Raw genomic sequence first — 25954 nt, 5'->3', positions numbered from 1 at the left:
TTGTGTTCAATCATTTGAACAACGATCGAGAAATGCATTGAAGTTCAAGAACATCGTTTCGAGCAGTGCATGGAATAATTTCATCTAGCACCCCGATGGTGAGAAGCGAGGGCTCACCCAAAACAAGGATTCCGATGGTGAGAGGTGAACAGACGGCGCCATCTATCTATCACGAATGGAAAAAAAAATGTGTCGGGACAAAACCTACGTATTTTCGGACGTCGAATTCGAATCTGCAATAAGAAATAGGGGTTCCCATTTAACATTTCAAAGTTGCCCCTTGCCCCAACCTCCTGGAGGTGACGGGGTGGGTTCATTGTAGCTTAGGTGACTTGCCCCCACAATACTATTATACTTTCATTTGGAACATTTTTCGTTCGATGCAAATTTCTCGCGATAAATCGATTTGTCAAGTTACATGGGACACCCTGTATACACTATCAGAAACAGAAAAAATGTATATTTACATTAAATTTTTATTTGCTTTAATCAAACTGTTCAAATATTTTACAGGGCCGTTTATCGGAAAAAAGCCTTTCTATGAAAAAAAAATATCTATATATATGCTGCCAAAAACATACAAGCAATCAAAAATCAAAAAAGTCGATTTAAATTTTAAAAAATACGATTTGAATAAAAAAATCACCAAAAATGATTTTTTAAAATAAAAATCATGATTTTTATCCACCCTGCGATCGTCCGATCTGATCATTAACACAAACTTTGACATACCACTGTACTGTTCTGTACAACGTTTTCCTTGTTCATTGTGTTCGCCTTTCCTCCTGGAAGAAGATCAGTAAGTCGTTCTCCAGAAAAAGAAAGAAAAATCGACATTTCAAGAGATTTATTCAAGGAGATGAGTTGCAAACACTGCTCTTCCAGAATCCTCTTTGATATTTCGTTTCCGCTTCTTTTCGATTTGCTTTCAATCTCAGCTCGAAAGATACCCGCCTCGTTCTCTCCCGACGACGATTCTATTATTCTGGCTTTGAGGCGAGGCGACTGTGACGGAGCGAAATATCCGGTAAGATTTCATCTCGTAGCCTTGAGATCGACACCAGGTCACGGTTTCGTATAGGGAGACGGAGATGCCTCATCGCGGGACTATACGAGGTTTGTCCAAAAAGAAACCGAACTTTTTCGAAATAAATGTATTTACCTTGTATGCAGCTTAATCGGATTTATCACCCTCAAAGTATTGTCTTCTTACGCTGTTGAAATGCGTTGTGGCAAGCAATTTGGGGAACAGCCTGCAGGTACAGGAGCAAGATGGGTTGATTTAAATCAGGTAATTTTTTTAAAATCACTTTGAAAAAATAATTTATAGAATAATGTGCATAAGGATTTTGCAGATATCAGAATCACTTTTCGTGAAAGTATATTAATCTTGTAATCATTTAACAAAGTATATGTACTGGTGGGTTGAAAGTCAAACGAAAGTAAATTTAAACTGTAAACATACTTAAATTTCTCTTTCATTAAAATTCAATATTTTTTATAGAAAAAAATAGCAAACATTTTGTGTGGAATAATAAGAAAATACTAATCATGTTAAACAATAAATAGTGTCATTATCATTAAACTGCAAATAAATAGGGCAACTGATATTTTCCAAACTATCATTTAAAAAAATACTACAAAAAATAATTAAAGTTACAATTATATAGTACATCTAGAATGTTTTATTGTCACAGGAAGAAAAGTTCAGACTCAAGAAACACTTTCATAGTAGGTTCATATATACAGTACCAGAAATAGAAAAATGTATATTTACATATTTATTTGCTTCAAACTGTTCAAATATTTTACAGGTCCGTTTACCAGGGGAAAAAACAACTTTCTAAATAACATATCTACATATATGTATGGTGCCAAAAACTATACAAGCAATTTTAAACAATTTAAATAAAAAAAAATCAGATTTAAATAAAAAATCATCAAAAATAATTTTTAAAATTAAAATCATGATTTTTTTATCTACCCTGTACGGGAGCGAATTTTCATTAATCTCTTCTGTGTACTGAAAGCGGCGTCCTTTCAGGGTGGATTTTTACGTGGGGAACAAAAAGAAGTTCGCAGGTTCGAAAACACTTATCAAGTTCCGCAGGACGCTATCGTCCTCATTTGCTCGGTTCAAGAGATCTTGTGTTTCAACATGCGTTTTATTTTGTTTATTTGTCAGCAATTGTAAACAAATTTGGCAGCAACCCGGTGCATGTTGAGTATTTCCACCAAAAATTGTATGACACAACGTTTTGCTTATTCCCACTTCTTCTGCTATTTCACGGACGGTCAACCGATATAATTTACACGTACCGCAGCACGCACTTGCTCAACATGGCCTTCTAGACTTTGCACAGTCTTCAATGGATCTTCTGCCTGCTTTGAACCGCTCATACCACTCATAACATTGTGTCCGGTTCATACAGCCTTCCTCATATGCTTCTTGCAACATTTGAAGGGTTTCTGTAAACGTCTTGTCCAATTTGAAACAAAATTGGATGCTCTCACGTTGCTATTCGAGTATTTTCATTTTCTGTACATCAGAAAATAGCCGCAGCCATGCAACACGACTTCACTTAAGGCGAGGAGGGACAATTTCCCTACGTCTTTCTCGCTGGGGCAGCTGCTGACCACTGTTGCCAACTTCGCTATTTTGGAGCCAGATCTGGCTCTTTCGTGCACTCGTTTGACTGTGAACTGTGGCACCCGCCCTCTGCCCCACCATGATGCCACCACTGACTCCGGCCCATAAATACCAACTTTTGCCATGAGTGAACATTTTGCACGTGACGTGATATTCGTATAGCTATAGGCTGCGTCACCCACCTCTTCTTTCCTTCCCATGTATTTTTATATATAGCGCTGTGGCTAAGATGAAGATGACAATTTTGTTATCCGGGAACCCTTTATTTTCGATTTTATATTAACATCATTGGATTATTGAGATGGGTGATGCCGCCAAATCTAGGCGGTGAAAACTAAGAATAAATTGCCATCACTTTAAAGCTAACGGTAATAGCAGCACCCCCACCCCTCTGAGAACTAAAATTACCCTAGTAGGCACTTTATGCAGCCTTCGTTAATCTAGCTCCTTGAAAGTCCTCTTTAGCTATATTAATGGTGAAATTTAGCTCTATTATGCACATCAGGTTTGGCAACACTGCCAGGATGGCCGTAGGAGGCAAGGAGAAATGCACTAGGCTTATGGGACCATTATTTTATTCGTTCTCTCGGGAATATCAAACATCCGATGACGTAGAAAAGTACATGGACGGAAAAGGATACGTTGAACTATGTCATAGTAGAAAAGTCTAAACTCCCATTTGATGAGGCGTAACTTGAAGTTTATGTCCCATAAGGAATACATGGGATTCGGTAAATACTAATTCATCATATTTTTCAAAAATCGTATAAGGCTTAATAATCAACTTAGGAAACCGCTTCCACTTGCCACATGGGGAGAAATTCATACTCTTCATTTCTGGCGAAGATCTTTTTTAGTAGCATTGCTCATTCCGACGATATTGGAATAAATGCATGCCTGGTGCGTAATTGTCCCTCTTCGCCTTAACTGCTCACAGATTGAAAACTAAACAATGTAGACTGGTGCACTCAATGGCGTAGAACTTCTGAAGGATCCCTCTACGCGGCGCTAGTAAGTTGACCAACGCGGATTGTTTCATTGGTGGCAAATTTGAAAGTTCGGTTTCTATCTGGACAAATACCGAAAAAATAGAAAATTAAATCATTCGCTTGAATTTGGATCGAATAAACCCTGAGAAATTCATTTCGAAGTCATTGCATTGTGGTTCAACAATGATTTTTGTTTTTGGTATTTGGAAATGATAACAAAGCTCTGTGATAAAGATTGTTCATTTTGAAAACAAAAAACTGTATAAGGGCAATTCCATTGTGACGAGTGTGACATTCAGAAAAATTTACATTCATTTTTAAATTACCTTCTTTGCACCTTCAAATATGCAACTCTATCAATTCATGTAATTTAATTTTCCTTGATGAAGGTTATTTAATTTCAGAATATTCCTCCCCATCTCAATTTTCAGCTACAGAAAATACATTTTCTTGTAATTATAACGGTGCAACACTTCTGAGACTTAACTTTAGGACCTTTTTCAATCTTTCAGAAAACTCTGTGAAATATATACGTCTACTCAAGTTTATTTTATTTTCACAAAGCAAAATTTACTCGACATTTACATGCATTTAGTTCCTAAAAATATTACTATGTACCTGTGACGGGTGTGACACCATGCACATTATTTACTTTGTATAATTATGGAACAATGCAAAGACTATGAAAATTATCATAAATAAAACATTTTTAGCGCATCTCAATGGACAGCAGGTGATAAAAGTGCCCATAATTACGTATTACGAATTACGTATCCTTTTTTAAGTAGTCAGCTCTCATTCTGGTAGATTTTCCTGCTTTTAACGATCTTTATTTTTTTTAGAACTGCTGGCCAAAAGGGGGTAATGACCCCTCACCAACCACCCTGTATGTATTTTGATGCCCCAAAAGTGAATCAATAGCAGTTTATGCATTTTAATATGTTATTGGAGTTAGAATATTTGTGTCAATTGGCACATTTCTGGCTCTTAGTACGAGGGTGATTCAAAAAATAAGGTAACTAGAGTTATCGCGGGTATCATATCCATTCTGTTATTCGAAGTTCCCGCCAGGCTCGCAGCAGAAGAGCACAGCTTTATCACACAGCCGTTAGATGGTGCATATGTTGCGCCAGACCCTCGCAATATCAGTTGGAAGAAGGCAGCGCTCACGGAAACATGATCAAACCTGGAAGTGCGTAGTGTGACGAGGTTCTTGCGTCTGAAGGACACTTCACCAGCAGTTCATCTTCAGCTGGTTGAGGTGTACGGTGCTAATGTAATGTCACGGAAGCAAGTGTGGGTTTGAGAGGTGCTCACGGGGAAGGGGGTGGGGGGAGTATTACGGTGCAGGCTGCGCCATTGAGATTTTTTCTTGAAATAATATAATATAATAGGCCAGGATAACTTAGCACGTCGGTTATATATATAAAAAAAAAACAGTAAAAAAATAGCGCAAAGTTAGATTTCAAACTGCGTACTTACATAATGCGTATCATCCTCTTCGTTGTAAGCCAATTTAACGATTCCATAAGAGCCCTGTAAGAAACAAAATAAAGATTTTCCCATAAATCCACTAATAATTTTGTCACACAATACAAAAAATAGAAATTTTACTTGAAAGAACCTTATATATTATGAAACTAAATCTATGACATTAAAATTTCTGATGAGAAAATTGTATCTAAGTATACGAAAGTAGTAATCTTGTAAGTTCCGAGGTCTAGTTATACATAACATGCAGTTTAGAATTCTGATGTAATTGTTGAATATTTTAAAGTGTAACTCGGTAAATTGATGCATATAATCGGAGTGGAAAAATATATTTTTTTAATTATTACAATTTTCAAGTATTTGTATCAATATGTGCAACGTCCCTCTAGTGCACTTCTTAAAATAAACTTACGTATACCACGGCTACAGATATATCTTAATCTCAGGGGATAGGTTCTTTATTCGAGAATTCCAAATAAGAAAGCGTTTTATAGTCAAGAGGATATAGTTAAATGCGGATCTATATTCTGAAAACTGTACACAATACAGAGAAAATATATAGCGAAGCTTGTATATACATTGAAATATATATATGCTGATTCCAAATTTACGTTGGTTATATTCTTCTTATAAATATATGTATAATTGAAAGGAAATCATCATTTAATTTTCTTCTCACAATTTTTGAAAAAAGGCTTCTTCTTTTATTCCTTCTATTTTGGAAAAAGGTTTCTTCTTCTTTTTCTATCGTTGATTAGTGAAAAGGCTTCTTCTTCTTTTCTTCCTTCTATTTTGTTAAAAGGCTTCTTCGTCTTTTCTATCTTTCTACTTTTAATTTATTGTCCTTGCCTTTAAAGCGTAATCTTATTTATTACATGTATGCGCTCGCTTTCCCCGCTTCTTTGGCATTATACAAACGACACAAGCTATACTTATAGAAAGATTAGGGGCGTCTAAACTGACAGTAGCGCCACCTCATATGTAACGACCAAAAGGGGAATAGCCCAGGATCGCTAACAGCAAGCGCTGCCTATGGCCCAGTGCGTCTAATAAGGAGCGCAACCGTAAGTGCTTCGGGGCGTCTAATTGAACACAGCGCCACCGAGGGAAGGACAAATACAAAAGCTGACGATGTTCTCCTCGTCAGAGGTATTAAATCAAATTTTGATCACTAGGATCAAAAAGGAGATACATTTCTGAATTATTTTGCTCAATTATTAACTTTCATAATTGTTTCATATACGAGCATATTCTTATTTATCTTAATTGGCTATTTACATCATTTTATTCACTCCTTCCATAATTTTTATACTCTTACTTTATGTATTTTGCATTTACTATAATATATATAATCACTCTTCTCCGCTCTTAGTTTCTACAATGAACTCTGCTCTTCTTTATATGACGTGCTGCCATCTATCCTCGCTCTCGAGAACCAGTTCTTCCTTGCATTTTTCATTGTGTCGTCGGAACTGGCACGTGGCATATGGGTATCGGTGAGAGTATCGGTATCGGTTCAAAGTGGTATTGACTCAGCCGTACAAAATACATTCACCAGGGAGCAGTATTATTTAGGTACTCCACCGACCCTTAAAGGCTCGGCTGGACTTTGAGCAGAGGCTAGCGAAGAAGTTTTCAAAACTCTCTCCCCTTTCGAAAGAATGCCATGATATTCTAAAATCTTACAAATTTCATCTGCTTATACCCTGTCCCAGCTAACTGTGGAGTAGGGTCGCGTATAGTGGCAGAGGAGGAGGGAAATTAGTGGTGAAAGCGTAGCGTTGCCAACCGTATGGTCCGCATTGTAATGTACGGAAATTTCATGGCACGTACGAACCTACGGTCTAGATCTTGGTCCGTACGGTAAATGTACAGCTTGTCAGCATTTACACTTGCTGTTTTATCCCTAATATTTCCCTAAGAAATTCTTAAACCAAGGTTACAGACCTGGAGACAAAAATACGGTCCGTTTGCCGTGTGCGTACAGTATTATCGTTTTCAAGAGTTTGCAACGCTGCAGATTGAAGCAGGGAAAGCGGGTAACTCCCGTCGTCCATTACGCAATCCCGTTTCTCTCGCTGTTCATTGGTGGAGCCGTCTCGCGCCACTACTTGCGAAGAGACTTGTTCTTGTTTGCCTGGTCTACAGTTAGCTGGTACAGGGTTTAGAATTCCTTCAAGAGCATTCACGCGAATAGTTGTGTTGGTTAGCTTTCGTTGTTGTCTAGACATTGGCAATAGTTTGGTGGCTACGCAAACCTATTAAAACTATTGCGAATATCTCGACAACAACGAAAGCAAACCACACAACTATTCGCGTGAATACTGTTCAAGGAATTCTAAGCAAACGTAATATGTCAGATTTTGGATCCAGTCGAGCCTTAAATAATAATGGACCTCCTGGATGGCGTAGTTGTAACGCCTTTACCTTGAAATTAAGGGGTCCTTGGTTCGATCCATCGTGGATGCGCATTGCACAGTGGTTTGGATCCACTCTCAAACTGTAGGTGTGACCAGATTAGCTTGTCAGGACATAAAGTTTGTTTAAAGTCCACTTTAACAAGCGTAGAGCAGTGGCGTGTCAAGGGAGGTTCGTGAGGGTTATAACCCCGCTTTTTTACCAGTATTCCCAATAAACGAATGTCAAAGGCAGGAAAAGATGGTATACTGAGCTGAGAGCAGCCGGATCTCTATTATCCAATCATCTGACAGCAGAAATTCAGTTATCCACCATCTTAAAGAAATTATTACGATTGAATGGGTGTACAGGGTGATTCAAAAGTCTCTTGATATTTTAATCAAAAATCATTTTATTGGCAAAATTGCCAGTACGGTTGAAAATAACTCAAGAATAGAAGACAAGCACAATACATTTCATTGTGGTGGCCCTGTAAGTCTAGGCACCGCATCCACCTCTATTGCGTAGACCGGGACACATGTTCCAACATAGCTGGCGTGATCTCCTCTGTTGATATGTTAGTTGTTCTATGGTGTTGATCTTTACTGTGTACACTCTAGACTTAACGAAACCCTAGACAAAAAAAAGTCCAGAGGAATCAGGCCTGAGAGCGAGCAGTCCAAAATCTTGGTGAGCTACGGGGAAGGTGTCAGCGAGGTACGTAATACCAAAAGATTCTGGCGAAATGGGGTGGGGCGCAATCTTGGTGGAAAAGAACAATGTATTTTATCCCATCCTGAATACCATTCATTAGCGATGTAAGGAAAATATCAAGATACTTTTGAATCACACTGTATTTTACTTCTCTTTCCTGCCACTTTTGGCTAATCGCAAAGATGAAGATGAGTGGTGATATGGTAAAATTGATGAAGGAATAATAAAAAAGAACGCACACATGCCCAAGCCAAGAATCGAACCCAGGACCTGTGGCTTCATACCGCGCGGTGCTAACAGAAATTATTAAGAATAATCCAAACATTACAAGGTCCCAAATTAAGTCGTAGCTAAATATTTATTATTTCTTTGTTTAATTTATGTACATGTTCGTTTGACCCAATATTATTTCGTTATTGAATAACACGAGACCTGCGCGAGGTTGGCAACTCAGCAAAATTAAGCGGGTTGGTAACGATGGCAAAAGATAGGGCATTCATTCTTGGTTATCAGAAAAGAAAGATGACATGAGAGTAAGTCTAAGTTTGTGTTTTTCCAAGACTTATTGGTGAGTAATCTCGTGATTATTTACTGTTTTCTAATCCGTTGAAAATATCTGCTGGAATTTAAATGAAGGATTTGTCTTTGCAAGGCATGTGCATTGTAAAATTCTCAGTGCAGTGGTGCAACTACAGGGGGGGGGGCATTGCACCCCCAACCTTCGACGGAAGTCAATTCCAGGGGGGCAAACATTGACGGGCAAGGACACCTGTAGGGGGGACACAGAGGAGCAATTACTCCTTTCGATTTTAAATTTTATGCATATAAAAATACATTTCGTAAAATGTTCTTCCTCGCTTCGCTCGCGATTTCATTGTTTTCTGTAATGTATTTAAATAATATGTGTTGTATATATGTATTGAATTAACTTAGAATACGTATACAATTTACTGTTAGCATGTTGCATATGTGTTTTCTTATTTTATGTTGCTCCATGTTACATATGTGTAAAACGTATGTTGTACATAAAAGTTATACATGTTTTATGCATAGGCGTTGCTACGGGGTGTGCCGGGTGTGCAAAGACAGATATTTCAATAAGAGAGAAAATAAGCGACAGTTTGTAAGAAGTTGAAAATGTCATTATTTGGTACAAACGTGTCTGCATTATCGCTGATGAAACGGGTGTCTATAGATTTTCGATTTTTTGATGTTATTGAAGAAAGAAGATATTTACTGCATTCTACTCTGTCCTGCAGCGCCTTTCTTCTATAACTGTCACAAGCTGCACGTGTGAGAGAGCTTTCTCCAAGCTTACCCAAGTTAAAACTAAATTAAGAGCAACTCAGTAGATTGTAAGCCCTGCTCTTGCTATCTGTGGAACAGGAAAAGGCTTATCTATTGATGTAAATGAAGTTATTGATGAGTTTAAGAAGATTGCACCTTCTGACAGACGTCTCTTGTCATAGATGACGTGTATTTTGATGTATTTGTTTGTAACATTTATGAACATTTTTTGTGTGTGTAATTTCTATGCAATTTTTTTTTCTACTACATATATTCAGAATTTTTCAACACTGTCATTTATTGAATTTATATTCCTTTACAAACATCAGTGCAGTTAAAGAGCCAAGTGATTGTGTTGCAAAATATGCTATTAAAGAGGTACAAAACCTCATTTGTTTTCTTTGTGCACACCCAAATATAAAGTTCTAGCTACACCTATGGTTTTATGTACCAAAATAAATATATTCGTAATGCATTTATCATTCATTTTCTGCCATTCAAAAATACAGTTTTGTGTGCTTGTTTTCCATTATTAGCTAATGTGAAATTGACGGTGTTGAAAAAAATATTTTCAATCGTTTGTTCCAAACAAATGCTTTAGCACCGACTTCTACCCCCTTTTTGGGTAATTTAAGAGGATAATAACGTCTTTGATACTATTACTAACACTAGTAGTAGTAGAAATAATAATAAAAATGCCATTGTTAAGGTTTTGTTGTTATTATTATTATATTATAATAACATTGTGTATATATATATAAATGTCATTATTAATGTTTTTGTTATTATTATTATTATTGTTACGTTTATCCTGGAACTTGCCCCCCAGACAAAATTTCGTGGTTGCGCCTCTGTCTCAGTGGAGGTGTCCTTTAAACGTGTTGAGTAGCGAGTGCTAACTAGTTTCTAGTTAAGTTAATTAGTGTTAATAAAGTGTAAATCATCGTTAACTCAGATTATTAATTGAACCCAGCAAGCCTTGAGGGTAGAAGAGTTTTCATATTGAGAGAAGTAACAACATCCATCGTGTATAAGTGTGTCTCAACCTTAAAAGTCAGTACGGAAGTAAATTGAGTATTTCCCTCTCTCTCTAATACATGAGTTTTGCAAATAGCTCTGTCCTTCTCTATCACCGCTGCGTTGCGAGATGTTACAAAATTTACAAAATGTAAAAGTAAAAAAATTCAAACAGTGAAATCATTATCCTGTAGTTTTTTTATGCTCTATTTACTGACGGCATTATATAACCTGTCATAAATTCATGTGATCTGAATTTTTCATAATTATGCAATTTTGCAAAACGTTTAATTTTTTTCTAATACTTCAAAAGCCATAAATATCAAACCGCTTGAACAACTTCGCCAGTTTTTTTTCTACGGGATCTATGATGTTTGTAGATACGATATTCTTCGCCTGAGTGAATTAATTTGCTTACCAGGAGAGTTATACTATATATATACATTGGATATTTTGTATAAATCATCAGACTGTAACACGAAAAAGTTGGTGAGCGAGAAACTTTTCGGTTTGTCGCGATACACATGCAGAGCAAGCGAGGAAAGTGTTGACCATTGTTTGAAATTATTTTTAGAATGCATTGTTACTCCACAGCTCCGTTATTTATTCCGCAATCGTAGTTTGTTTATGCTTGCTGTCTCGCGTATCAAAATCATTGCGCGCCACCAAGGTTACAATTCAGTTGCAGGCAGGTGCCCCGGTTTGTAGGAAGTGAGTGCAGAGTGCTTTATTTTCCGTAAAAAATGTATTTTAATGTTTGTTTTTGTATTTATTTAATTCTATTTATGTAAAGGATACAACATTCAACGAAGGAAGTAACTTAGTTGCGTCGTGTATTACCAGTGACGTGCGGTGACGTCGACACTTGGGGTAGCAATCAGTGACGTGCTCAAGGGGGGGTCATATAGGAGATAGACTGAGGTACCTGAAAGCACGGGCTGTCAACCATTGCAGCGGGGGCGAGGGGACAAGGGAGGTAGAGGCAGAAATCTTCCCTTTTCCTTCGGGCGGCCGTTTCTACCTGGAACTGCTAAGGCGAAAGAAGAGCGAGCTAGGCCAGTTTTACCCGCGGATCACACAGAGGGACGAGAAGCGCGTGAAAAAGAAAGTGTTGCATAGGAACTGTGGCTTTAACAAGACAATAAATATTGTGATTTGAAAATAATTAGAGATGTGAGATTGGTTAATCTATCTCTGCTAGACTAGCTACTCCTCAGTGCACGTCACTGTGTATTACACATATAATGCAAGTCCATACTGGTAAATAGTTACGTCGAAATATAAACATTTACATGGAAATCTTGAGGTAACTATTGTTTTTTTTCCAAAATGCATCAAGTACATAGATTTTGATGAATTCCTATACGATATTAAGGAAGTAAATTTGTCGCAATCATTAACGATTAACAGCGACTCGATGCGACTCCGTTTGTTGATCTGGCAACGCCGCACTCCATATAACCCATACTGACTTTTAAGGTTGAGACGGTTGATTTGTTCTGTATTTCGGACACACAGAACAGAAAAGTGCAACGTGTCTCCCGCGAGCAAATTCTATTCTCGGTTTAATAATAGCCGGAGGGCACAAGAGTACTTCTGAGGAGTCGCTTGGGAGGAGAGTCACGATCTCAATCGAGCGAGGAATTTGTTTCAACCACCTGCTCCGCTTGCATTCTGGGAGTTCCGCCTCCACGAAAAAGGGAGAAATATCGACCTTCTTATCTCTCTTCCGCCAAATATATCGTCCCTCCGAGACTTTCAGGAGAAGTGAATAATCCCTTTAATTCCAGCGAGCGAAATTCGGAAACCTTCGAATCGCTGAATTGTGAGACTGCAGCGGAGTGAAAATTCGTCTACCAGGTCTAGTTGGGGAAAAAACTCATTTCCTCACTCCTGTTTCTTTTCCCCTTCCTATTAGAATCACTGGATATAGAAGATTAAATGGCATTCCCTTACACCCGAAGCATTTCTCTATACTCTGACCCGGTAATCTTTGGAGCTAGTGAACGGAAGCAAGTCTCTGCGCAAGAAGTGACGCGAGACAGCTCCGCCAATGAACATGTGAGAGGGAACAGGATTACGCGGAGGCAACTGCAGTCGCCTCAGCGTGTACTGTCTGGCTGCCTTAGCCGAGACCATGGACGGAAGTGCGCATGCGCCAACCGGACGCGTTCAATGGCTAAATAGGGGTGACGGAGCTTTGGACAGGAAGCGGGTTCCTTGAAAATCGTCTGCTGTAGAAACAGCAATGAAGTTTCAACGTAGTAACATCGCCGCCAAAATACATACAGAGATGTTTACGAATTACAGAACATATCTGGAAAGTATTCATATCGTCACATTAGTAGATAAACTTGTTTGTAAACCAGTAGCTTTATTTCAGATCATTCGATTAAATTGATCTTCTTAGTAAATATTATAATTAGCACAAATGTACACAACATTAATCAGGATAGTATTTTATAATAATAATATTGTTGTATATAGTATTATAAGTATAAATGTAATAACTGAATGGTTCTGACATTTTCTATCAAAACGAGGGTGTTTTGTAGAATGTGCAACAGGGGCCAAAACGTCCCAATTTTCCTCACTCCACTTCGAGGCGGTTTGTTGCCAATTGAAAGAGCAATCACAAACACAACACAGAAAGCGGTAATAAACACAACAAGCGAAATACCACAGGGTAGTTCGGCGAGTACTTCTCCCTGCTTCCCCTCTCGCGTTTGGAATCGTCCTTTCCAGGTAGTTTAGTCTTCCTTGGCCGGACTGTACTACTTCGCTCTGCTCACTCGATTCCCCCTCCTTCCCTGCGGCTATGGGTGACCTTGCTCCAGAGATAGCCTGGACAGAGTATATACCTACACCGCTGTCCCCCTGTTTGGGCAAGAAGCGGCAACTTTAAAATCCCTCCTCCTCAAAGCAGCCATCAGGGAAACAGGATTTTGAAAAAATAACCGTTCGGCGGTATGAATGGAGGCCGTTTTTTTGGCGGTACTTATATGGAACATACTGTATATTCTTTTTGTGTGGTATTTATTGGTAAATTAAATGTAACTACGCCTTAGAAAATACCCCTTTTCTTCCTCCCATTTTTCGTGGCGACGCCCCTACCTCCCTTCCAGCATCCAGAGTATCAAGTTTCCTCAGACGCGGCAGGAAGGAGCACTTCCTGTTTTGTAAGAGCCTCCGTACGCAGAAGGGGGGGGGGGGGGGGGTTCAGAGGCTGAAGCCCACCCGCATGGCAAAGCAACAGCCATTGCATCAGCGCGGAAAACAAACACGCCGGCGAGGAACTCCCTGCAGAACAAACACCAACAGAGCAATTATGTCCCCTGCAGGCCGACATGTCAACAACTCCAGCCCCGCCCAAAGGTTATCCGTTTTCCCCTTTCCCTCATTCGAGGCCGAATCGTCGACTGTATTTTTGCATTGCTCCGTGCAGTGTTACCACACGAAGGGAAATTTCCCTCATTGGCAAAGAAATTAAGGCAAGGAGTTTAGAAGTCTTACCTTGGAGTAGAACAGAAACAAAGAAAAATCTTCACCACAATAGGTTTTGCAGTGACTGCTATGTTATTATAATCAATTGTTCCAAATCAGTATCTTTAATATTTAGTCAGTATTGATTAGGAGTGGTAACGAAAAGGTGTTGTTCTCATTGGATGCAAGGTTAGGTCCAAGAATGTCTATTTAGGAACGTTCTAAATAACGTCATCCAAGCCTGACTGCCAACCAAACAGAGCACATGCTATTGAAATCGATTATGGAAAACAAGCATGGAGGTACAGAATACTATTTACTTCTATTCTGTGGTGAAGAGAAAGCTTCAAAGCAGCGTGGAAAGTGTAAGCACGGGTTTGTGACTTGCGAGAAAGGAATGGAGGAGCGGTGGAACATTCTGTATTTATTTAATCACAATTATACAAAAAAGAATAATGAATATTTGTACAGCAGTGAGTAATGTGATAATATAACATACTAGCTGATTATCCCAATCTTCTATTAGACAGGAAAATAATGAATTCTAACTATAGTGTAAAATGAACTTTGAGTTGAACGGCATTAAGAGTGTCACTATTCATCTTAGCGACCTCGAAAACTATGTCAATTTCGCACCTTCTGTGTAGACAACCAAATTCGCCGTGCTGTGTAGCAGGAAGCATAACTTGAAGGATATGACACACGAAAATGCAACGCAACAGAATACTATTTTATGTCCGCTTCCCACCACCACTCCTAGGGGTGCCAGAGGTGTCTTAACCCCACAGTATTTCTTTCCAGATTGTAAGTCATATGTGTACCATTTTTGACTGAAATTGCTGAAGGCGTTCGAGAGGTATGCCGGAACAAACATATATATATATATATACACACATACATCCATTTTTAAATATATAGATTTTGTTGTGTTCACATTGTTTTTCTGGTGTTTCAGATCACATTTAGAGTTTCTAATATGTCCTACTTCTTCCTTTAGAAAGAAAATCATTATCTTTGTTACTGCTAATCGCTAGTCTATTTATTTATTTTCGTGGCGTACATACTGCCACGTTTTGGTAAAATGTGAACTTGTCCAATTTTCCTTGGATCGTGTACATGTGCAATTTCACAGCGACTTTCAATTGTCGATTTTAAGCGTTCAATTCAATGACTTGTACAAATAGCTTAAGGTGGTGAAAATTTGAACTATTTTTTTTTTATAAGCATCCGTTTTCTCACGGTGTCCGTAGCATCTGAACCACATTTTACTGTAATCTGATGCTTCCAATGGACTCCAGAGGGCTCAGAGTATTGACCTTCCAACCACCTGGTACAAGTACAACACCAAGCTACCTGCACATGTCCTGAGAGAATACGGGGGAGGGTTGAGCCCCAGTAGAAGCTGGGTGAGCTCATTGCAGGGCCGCTGTTGGAAATCTTCCTACCTGAAATCACTCACCCCGGGAATCGAACCTGGGTCTCCCGCGTGGCAGACGCCCTACCGGCTATACTACGGCGACTCACTGACAAGAAAGTAGGTAAATGTTAGTTGAATTTTTTTCGCCGACACCAACGATTTTAAGTGTGTACAGCGGCCAGGAAAAACGATTCATTTGTCAAGATTTGTCCTTTCCAAAGATTCGTTCACTCTCCCTTGTGACAGGTTGTGGTTCCACTTACATTTCCGAGAAATGATGCACCCTCCTGGGAAGCAGATGAGAAGATGAAAGGTAAGAATAATGTGAAAGAGCAGCACCCAAATGTGACACTGAAGGCATGTGACTGCCTGGTGGTCAATGCTATGTGGAAATAAAAGAAACCATTCATTGCCAATTCTTGCTCGATAACTCGTGCGGTAAGAACGTGGACGTTTTAAAAACCAGCATTATTATAATGCTAGGCTCAGGATAGGGATGAATGTTGCTGTGAGAGGGAGGGTTGTGGATTTTCTTCTTGAGCTCTGCCCTTCTGTGTGACTGCTGGCCGATACCGAAACTGCAGTGACTTGTTTTGTTGCAAATGATAGAGAATAATGGACAGCAGGGCATATACTGAGCCGGGCCAAATGATCACTAATAAATATATCTGTATTTGGATATATTTTTACGTCGTTTTCCTCTCTCTCCAGGTTAATCCAAACAAGAATGTTGTTTACATGAAAACTGAAGCAGGGACACTTATAACAATCCACCGATTTTTCGGTGTAACTGCAACACTTTGAAAACGCTTGCAACATTTAAAAAACAACTTCTTTTTGCATCCACTGGAAGTAGAAAGAAGTTCACACAAAATGTCTTGACATTTTAAAGTGCTATAATGCTATGTGAGAATAATTTGGAGCTATTTAATGTCACCAATAGAATGTGATGTGATTCGTTTTATGACTCAGTAACTACCATTTGTTATATTAAACTGCTAATATACAAGTACCGGTACCGATTCCAGTGTATCGGGATGGGTATCAATATCGGCAAATCAAATGGTGGTATCGGCTCAGCCCTAATAAATATAGAAAGAAAAGTCAAAGTTTATATAGGCTAGTTATCGCATCAGAGCATTTGCTATTTTCGTAAATTCAAGGATTTGTAAGTTTATTCCAAGACACTTTTTAAACATTTCTGTCATCGGCAATTTTCAGAACAAAAACTTGAATAAATCGTAGACCAATATGTTCTTATTTATACAAACAGAACCCAAAGTGTGTCAACTGACACAACTATGTTGACTCCAGTAGCATATGAGAGAAATGCATCTAAGGGCACCATTATCATCAGCTGTTACATGCGATGCACGAAAGATGCATCAACTAAGAATATCAGGCACAATCATTTGAAACTGATCTGTGCCAACTGATGCATTTTGATACAACTAACTAGCCTTCTTAAACCCGAAGGTTTATGGCTGCAGCGACAAAAGCCTTCCATTTGTCCCTATCCTGAGCAAGACCAATCCAATCTTTTCCATCTCTACTGATTTCCTTTAGGTCCATCTCAACGTTATCCCTCCATCTTCGTCTTGGCCTTCCTTCAGGTCTCTTGCCATCAGATTTCCCAACAACAATACTGTAAACTCCTCTTTCCTCACCCATTCGTGCCACATGGCCTACCCACCTAATTCTTCTTGATGTAATTATTCTGATAATATCTGGACATGAGTACAAATTATGAAGTTCTAAATTATGTAACTTTCTCCACTCACATGTCTCCTCATCCCAGTTAGGTCCAAATATTATTCTAAGGATTTTATTTCAAATACTCTTAATTTATGTTCCTCTTTCCATGTAAGGGACCAAGTTTCGCATACCTATAATACTACAGGCAAAATTACTGTTGTATATTTTAACTTTTAGTTTCTTAGATATTATACGAGAAGATAAATTATTATGAAGGGAAACGTAATACGCATTTCCTGAATTAAGCCTTCTTTTTAATTCCTCTTAAATATCATTTTCATTTGTTAATATTTCCCATAAGTATTTGAATTTGGAAACTGATTCAAAAGAGTTGTTATCATTAATTAGATTTTGATTATTACCTAACACTTGGTTTCGGCCTGTAAGCATATACTACAGTGGAACCTTCATAACTCGAACCTCGACATCTCGAATTCCTCGATAAGTCGATATTTTTGTAATCCCCTTGAATTGTCCATAACACTCAATACTAATTTTACTTCAACAACTCGAATAAAACCTTGATAAGAAGAATTTTTGTACAGTTTATGGGATGCCGTTCGAGCTCAATAACTCGAAGGTAGACTATAAAAAACCTCTAAACCTCTATGAGTCGAAGTTAAAAATTCTAATCACCTCTATAACTCGAAGTTTTAGTCGCACGGACCTCAATAAGTCGAATTGTAGGGTACGTACGTATAATGTCAGGTGATCAACAATCGTGTCGGGACTTGAACTCCCACACCTTGCCGCAGGTAACCATCATTGTTGATGTGCTTAGTGTACGTTCAGAAGGGTCAGCAAACTTTAGACCTCTATAACTCGAAGTCGGCGATTTTGGCCCTCAATAACTCGAACCTTGGTAAGTCGAAATCCTTCATACCTCGATTTTTTTCTTTTCACTCTCAAGTTCGAGTTATCAAGGTTCCACTGTATTTAGTTTCTCTTTGATAACTTCCATATTTTGTTACATCTTCCTTCATTTGATACACATGGAGCTTTTCGGGTAGAAACATTCTATTTTTCAAACCGTAAATGCTTATTTCTTGAATTTGTTACATTTGGGCAATTGAGTTAGCCGACGGAATTTCAAAATGGTGGTCACCATCCTCCTTGGGCACTAGTTACGCTTTTTCCTAGCTTCACAATGGGATCCTCTCCCTCGAGGAACGATTGACTCTGGCCTCCATCCAATCAACGTCCACCAGGGGAAGGTGCTTCGTGCTTTAATAGAAGGTGTCACGTCCCTGATTTAATCCCAACGGGAGCTTTTAAAACTTCCAATGCAATTTTATCTCACCCAGGAGCTCACTTACGCTTCAATTGGGAGCCTTTTAAGCCCCTTTTAAAAATCTCACTTAGCTACAATTAAGGTAGACTTTCAACTCAACATCCTGCATGGTTTCGGCTGAACTGGGATGCTCGAATCACTATGCCTTTCTTAAGCATTGTGCAATAAACACAGGGTGATTCAAAAGTCGCCATACACAGGATACAAAGTAGTTTTATAGTCACACATGTTCAATATGACCCCCGTTGTTGTGAATGTACATGTCAATGCGTTTGACCTAATCATCTTGCACTGCGTGCAGTCTCTTGGCAGAGATCTTACAACTTTACCTGATAGAAAAGAACAGTGAGTGTGCAAAGTATGTATGTCGACTCTTGAATCACCCTGCACATTATCTTTTGCACAAATAGTGTTTTTGCAAGATATTTTTGACCACGAACCAAAAATAGCAACTAATTTAAACAATCGAGCATTGAGAAATGGCCGAAGAACAGACAAAAATGAAGACAGTTAAGAAAAAAGAGTTGAGAAGAAAGTTGGGAGGAAAAAGCAGTGAAATAGTGAAAAATGATAACGAATTACTACTGATACTATAATCAATATCAGATTCTTTGTTCGCAATAAATTCATGGGCAATATACAGTGTTTCAAAAACCGAGCAACACAAATTTTGAAAATGTATATGATGAGAACCGTAAGAGATATTTTCACCGTGTTTTCTGAATTATAAAGCCTCATCCACTCAGATATTTTTCAATGCTTAACATTATCACTTTACTCCATACAGAAAATCAGATAAATTAATAGCTGGCGAAAGGCAGCGTTACAATTTTTCCAGAAATGGAGTTTCGAGTGAGAAAAATATATAAGAAATTATCAAAGGGCCATAATTAGATGTCTGATGACTGATGCCATGTCAATCTGTCATTTGCGACCAACATTGGTCATGTGCAGCATTTGACAAAATTATGACTGGCAATTTTATGGGTTGAGTGAAAAAGTGCCATTTTTGGGACATATCTCCGTAGCTGGCAACACAAGCAGGTCGAAATTTTGTCAATAGACGCATGCAACACGTGCTTAAATATTATTGCCATCAGATACGTATGTTTCTGAAAAACTATCCACATATCGATTTTCGTTATCGATACCTGAAGGCTGAATATTTTGAAATCTAGGTTTTTTTCAATTGTAATGTCTAAAATGTACCTAGGTATGCAACTTTCGTTAGTGTAGCTTAATTCAGTCATGGTTTCGCATTAAATATCGACAATCAGACCACTACTTATAGAGTAATGGGATACTTGTATCTCGCTTGTTTAAACACATCTATAATTTTGAATATACATGTTTTTCGTCACCATATATTACTGCTGTATTAAGCACGTATGTTGTTTTTCAGCAGTATAATCATAAAAATAAATAAAAATAAAATAAATGCATGCAGATAGAGAGGAGGAAAGGCAGATAATGAGAACAAGAGAAGACAAAGACATTAAAGTGATGTGATCAATAAGAGACAACGAGAGACAGATTAAGGTTAACAGAGAAGCGAAATGAAATTAAAAATGAGGCAGACGGAAAGAGATGGAGACAAAGTGAAAAAGATAATGAGGTGGGAGCGAAGAAGAAAAAGAGTAAAGATAAAAAGGGAGAGAGAGATAGAGACAGAAAACGGCAGGAGGAAGCAAATAAGTGAAACGAAAAATAAAATTTACTAGCAGGAAAGACTCCGTTCCTTCATTCCACCCTCGTCCCGAGCACAGGGTAACAGCTGGGTCCCAGTGTTGCAACAATCTGAGGGCATAATTTCCCTTTCAAAGGGGCAAAATTTCCCTCCTTGCACTCATTTTTTCCCTCCACTAAAAACCTTCAAAAATAATAGAAATAAAAAGTACATAATCTGTAGTAATCAGTACTATTTTTGAGTTTGGTTTCTTAAAATTTCCATGGAATTTTGGTATTTTTGATCCCATTTTCTTCGAAATTTGGTTCAAATTTCCCATCATAAAGCGAAATTTCCCTTCATGTCGCAACACTGCTGGCTCCCTTTTGGGAAGAAAGCCGATTGCATTTCTTCACTTTAGGAACTCCGTCCAATACTGTCACTCGCGGAACGGATGCTGGTAACGTTCTCAGGACTTCACGAGGAGAAGTTAAAAAAGTTGGGAAAAGTCCTTCCCACATTCAAATTCACTATAACTTTGTCAAGAACAGAGATATTTCAGTGAAATAAAGTTTGTACTGCACAGCAGTCTTTAAAGTTTTACATGACAACGCTGCACATTGAGAGAATCATGTGATTGCGAGCGATCAGGTGATTCCAATATGGCGTGGATTCAGGAGGCAGGTGATTGGCTGCTGAGGGACCACATCATGGCCTGCAAAGTTGCCAGACCTGCATCAGTGTGACTTTTGGCTGCGGGAAAATGTTAAGATGGAAGTGTACGCGAAAAAAGCCAAGAGATCTGGATGACCTCAAAGGAAACATATCTGCAGTCATTGTGTGCATTTCACATTCAGGATGTGAATGATGCGATGAGTATGACAGGTATGCAGTGTTGCCAGGTAAAACTTTAAAGTTTGCTGTGAAGTACAAACTTTATTTCAATGAAATATCTCTGTTCGTTACAAAGTTATAGTGAATTTAAATGTGGGAAGGACTTTTGGAAAACCCTGTAGCCTACTTGGCATCTGCGACAGCAAAGAGTTCAAGGTACCTTTTACCATTCCCCTTCCAGAGCACAAATTCAAGATAACCCTCTCAATTACTTAGAAACAAATGCCTCCGAGTCCTGTGACCGAGTACACAGTGCAAGAGTTCATAGAGCAAAACACGTGGTCTTGATACGAAACTTCATTGTCCGTTTATTTTAAAACTGAAAACAGATGGATTTAAGGATATAGGGACGAAGACAGAGGGGTGTGGAAATATTTCAAGAAATAGAAATGGGACAGATAAATAGCCCACCTCCGTGGCGGAGTGGTTAGCACATCGCGCTACGACGCCAGGAGTCCCGGTTCCGAATTCCAGCCTCGGCATGGGTGTTCTTTGTGAGTGTCTGTCCATTCTTCAATTTCATAACACCGTTAGTCATCCTCATCGTCGCGATTAGCCAAAAGTGGCAGAAAAGCTACGCTAATAACAAAAGTCATATCAAAGACAGATAAAACACAAAGGGCAAGAAGCGAGGACACAGAGGCGCAGTGATAGAGAAAGAGAGAGAGAGAGAGAGAGAGAGAGAGAGAGAAAGAAAAGAAAAATGAAAAACAGACAATCAGAAGGAACAAGAGTAGAGATAAACAGGGAGGTTACGGGGAAATAGAAATACGATAAGTTACGACTTGAAGATGGCAACACTGTTCTGAGCCTTGTTTGTCTTCGCAGCACCTTCCCTGCTCGGGAGTTTAATTACATTTCATCCCATTAGCTGAAATAACATGGAGAAGGAACGCCAAGAGGGATACAAGCAACGCTACATGCCTTTGTATTACATTAACAACAGATCCACAATTTTCCATAAGCAAAAGCTTTACCCACAAAACATTTCTGGCTGAATTCTACAGTAAAAAAATTTTGGATCAATTACACGAACGATACCTTGCCTGTATGAAAAGATTGACAGCAAGTGTGCCTTCCAAACTTTACGTGTCACTAATCTAATAATGCAGATTAGATTGTAGGCCTGTGTCTTAAAATGAATAACAGCCGTTTATTGTGAACTGGTTTCTGCCCAGAGAGTGAAGAGACACGTGAACCGGTCTCTACTCAGAGTGGAGAGAAAACTGAATCAGTCTCTAGACCGAGAGTGAAACGTGAACCACTTCCTAGTCAAAGAGTGAAGATAAACTTGAACCGATTCCTATTGAGCAAGTGAAGACAAACGTGAACTAGTTCTAAACTAATAAGCGAGAGAAAACTTGAATGGGTAACTAGCCAGGCAAGCAGGACAGACTTGGACTTCTTCCTTATTTTTCTAGCAGGAGAAATGAAATTTAAAACAACCCCTCTTCAAAAATAACTCAAATTTAAAGAAGTATCATTTCAGTAAAAGAAATGAATCATGGATTGTTTGGTGTAAGAAAGCAAGGGGAAACTCCAACCGTTTCCTCTTCAGCAAGCATGGGGAAAATTTATCGACTTCCCTTCAGCAAGCGAGGCGAAACTCCACCGCCTTTTTCTTCAGCAAGAGAGGGGAAACTCCATCCGCTTCCTCTTCAGCAAGAGAGGGAGGAGATCTCAATCCGCTTCCTCTTCAGCAAGAGAGGAAGGAGATCTCAATCCGCTTCCTCTTCAGCAAGAGAGGGAGGAGATCTCAATCCACTTCCTCTTCAGCAAGAGAGGGAGGAGATCTCAATCCGCTTCCTCTTCAGCTAGCGAGGGAAATCTCCATCCGCTTCCTCTTCAGCTAGCGAGGGGAATCTCCATCCGCTTTCTCTACAGCTAGCGAGGGGAATCTCCATCCGCTTCCTCTTCAGCTAGCAAAGGGAATCTCCACCCGCTTCCTCTTCAGCTAGCGAGGGGAATCTCCACCCGCTTCCTCTACAGCTAGCGAGGGGAATCTCCATCTGCTTCCTCTTCAGCTAGCAAAGGGAATCTCCACCCGCTTCCTCTTCAGCTAGCGAGGGGAATCTCCATCCGCTTCCTCTACAGCTAGCGAGGGGAATCTCCATCCGCTTCCTCTTCAGCTAGCAAAGGGAATCTCCACCCGCTTCCTCTTCAGCTAGCGAGGAGAATCTCCATCCGCTTCCTCTTCAGCTAGCAAAGGGAATCTCCACCCGCTTCCTCTACAGCTAGCGAGGGGAATCTCCATCCGCTTCCTCTTCAGCAAGCGAGAGAAAACGTCAAGCGAGGCAGGAGAGAGTTACTTGTCAGATTGGGAAAAATCCTCATTTCTTGACCAACCGTGCTGAAACACAACCAAATGTAGTGCACAGAGAGAGCATCCCTGGACTTTGTGCTCACTTTAAAACAAAGCCGAAACGCAGCACAGAAGCTCCTGTGTGATCTCGGACAGCGCCCAAGCGTGAAGTTGTTACTCTGCCTCGACGATGGCTGCTGTAGCTTTGATGTTCCTCTCCGCGAGGCAACGAAGGTTCTATTCTCGTACACGCCTCACGCTTCAACAAAACCAAGCCTCTTGACGTAGTCGAAGCTCAAAGAATGCCGCCGTTAAAAATACGTGTTAATTGGAACTTAACGAACCACCGTTGTACTACGTCAGCAATGGCGCTTTGAGGGGGCTCCGTCACGTGTACACCTGATCAATGAATTCTGCCTTGGAAGTTTATATCGCTATGGTGCTATTTTTGGACCTTTTAAGGGAGAAGGGTGACAGTTTCGCACCAGTTGTGCATTTATTTCAATATCGCCGGAATGAGCAATGCTACTAAAAAAACAACTGCTGGACGAGAGAGTTAAAATTTCTCTCAATGTTGCAAGTGGAAGCGGACACGATATTTGAAAAATATGATAAGGATTTACAGAATCCCATGCATTCCTTATGGGGAATCAACTTTAAGTTACGGCTAATCAAATAGGAGTTTCCACTTTTCTGACAATCAAGAAATTGTTCACCGTGTATTTTTTCCGTCCATGTATTTCTGTACGCCATTGGATGTTTGATATTGACGAGAGAACAAATAAAATAATGCAACCATAAGCGTAATACATTTTCCTTGTCTCTTACGGCCATCTTGGCAGTGTTGCCAAACCTGCTGCGCATACAAGAGTAAAATTTCACCTTAAATGAAACTAAAGTTGACTTTCAAGGAGCTACATTTACGTAGGCTGGATAAAGTGCCTCCTAGGGTCATTTTAGGTATCAAAGGGGGAAAAGGGTGCTGCTACCACCGTTAACTTTAAAATGATGACAATTTATTCATAGTTTTCATCGTCTAGATTTGGCTGCATCACCCATCTCAATAATCCACACGTGATCGTATGAAATCGAAAATAAAGGAATACCGAATAACAATATTATGTCATCTTAACATCAGCAACGGCGATATAAAAAGTAACTGGGGAGGGTAAGAGAGGTTGGGGTGATGCAGCCAGTAAAACAATATCTCGTGCAAAATGTATATTCATGGCAAAAGTTGGTCTATGAGGGCAAGTGACGGTATCATTGTGGCACTGGTGCCCCAGTTCACAGTCAAGGGAGAGTGCGCCAGATCTAGCTTCAAAGGAGCTAAGTTGGCAACAGTGCTCTGCAGCTGCCGATGAGGGGAGAACCTCGCGGAAACTCTCCCTCCTGCAGTGAAGGCTAAGCTTTAGAATATAGAAGAAACTAGAAAGGGACGAAAGTCACCTGCTAGAAAACCATCCCTTCCCTCCAAAATTGGGCATAGTGCACTCTACAAATAAACTTGAAACAAACAAATATTTCCTTCTCTACAAAAATAAAATCTATGCACATAGTTTCTTAACGTTGTAATTACATACAATCCAACCTATAAGAATGAATGAATACATTCAGAAACCACGCAGTTTAATATTATTATGTTACAGTTAGCAACAGTGATTTATATCATGTCTCAAAGATCTGCTCGAAAGTGGCTGTTGCTGTGTGTCTGCGATTTCCGGGAATCTCAAGGACACAGAACCCCGAGGGAGATCCCGCGAATGATCCCTAAGGAATAGACAAATCATCCCGTACGATAGAAGGGACAGCTGCAAGCCCTTTTGATTTATGGCTGCGGCGAGATGAAGGAGGGAGAGGAGCATAAGCCACCCGATATTTATTTACTAGGGATTCTTCAAAGACATTGAAGGAGGAAGACTCCTCAACTGCCGTTCTATCCACATATCACATTTCTCACTGCTGCCATCTGTGTCGAGGCGCGAAACTACTTCCAAGCAGCAAAGACTACGCTTCCCTTAATGACTGTAGTTCTCTTTCACAACGGCTGCAAGGATGGTGGATTTCCAATTTCAAGGACATTTGCAAAACATTAATTTAACTTTGATTTTCTGCTCATTTATGTTAATCGCGACGATGAGGACAATCGAGGAGTGGATAAAATTAAAAGGAGAAACAGACACAACATTTAACGCAAACACCAAATTACTTAAATATAGGTTATTATGTAATTTCGGAGATGCAGTAATTCTAATGTGACTGAGAATATAATTAATATCCTGTAATGTTCCGGAGAGTTTTTATGTGGATTTATGAGCTTCAAAATGTCTTATTAGTAATTTAATTGTTGTCATGGTTACATGACGTAAATGGAGGCGTGGTCTATATCGTGATATGTGAGGAACAAAATTATGTACTGGTCTAATTTATAGCTCTACAAAGCTTACTTTCCGAAATACTAAATTTTACTTACGAGCAGCAGAACATAATTTCAAATTTCGCGCTGAAACAGACTGTGTTGGCGCTAATAGTGCAGAATCAGCCTGGGTCATTAAGGCACCATAGCCTCGTTAGCCTCCACTAAAGCAATTTCCAAGAAGC

General features: G+C 39.3%; 1 protein-coding gene across 2 annotated transcripts in view; it reads right to left on the bottom strand.

The window, feature by feature from the left end:
• LOC146002528 (calcium/calmodulin-dependent protein kinase kinase 1) overlaps positions 1-25954 on the bottom strand; it is a 596212-nt gene that overhangs the window by 89324 nt on the left and 480934 nt on the right. For both annotated transcript variants that reach the window (XM_083140440.1, XM_083140441.1), the window contains one exon: positions 5122-5175. In XM_083140440.1, the coding sequence (XP_082996566.1) occupies positions 5122-5175 (54 nt within the window). The remainder of the gene's footprint in view (positions 1-5121; positions 5176-25954) is intronic.

The sequence above is a fragment of the Lepisma saccharinum genome, chromosome 18, assembly GCF_977018435.1.
Source record: "Lepisma saccharinum chromosome 18, izLepSacc3.1, whole genome shotgun sequence".
In the NCBI taxonomy this organism is placed as follows: domain Eukaryota; kingdom Metazoa; phylum Arthropoda; class Insecta; order Zygentoma; family Lepismatidae; genus Lepisma; species Lepisma saccharinum.
This window is presented reverse-complemented; position numbering and strand designations above follow the sequence as displayed.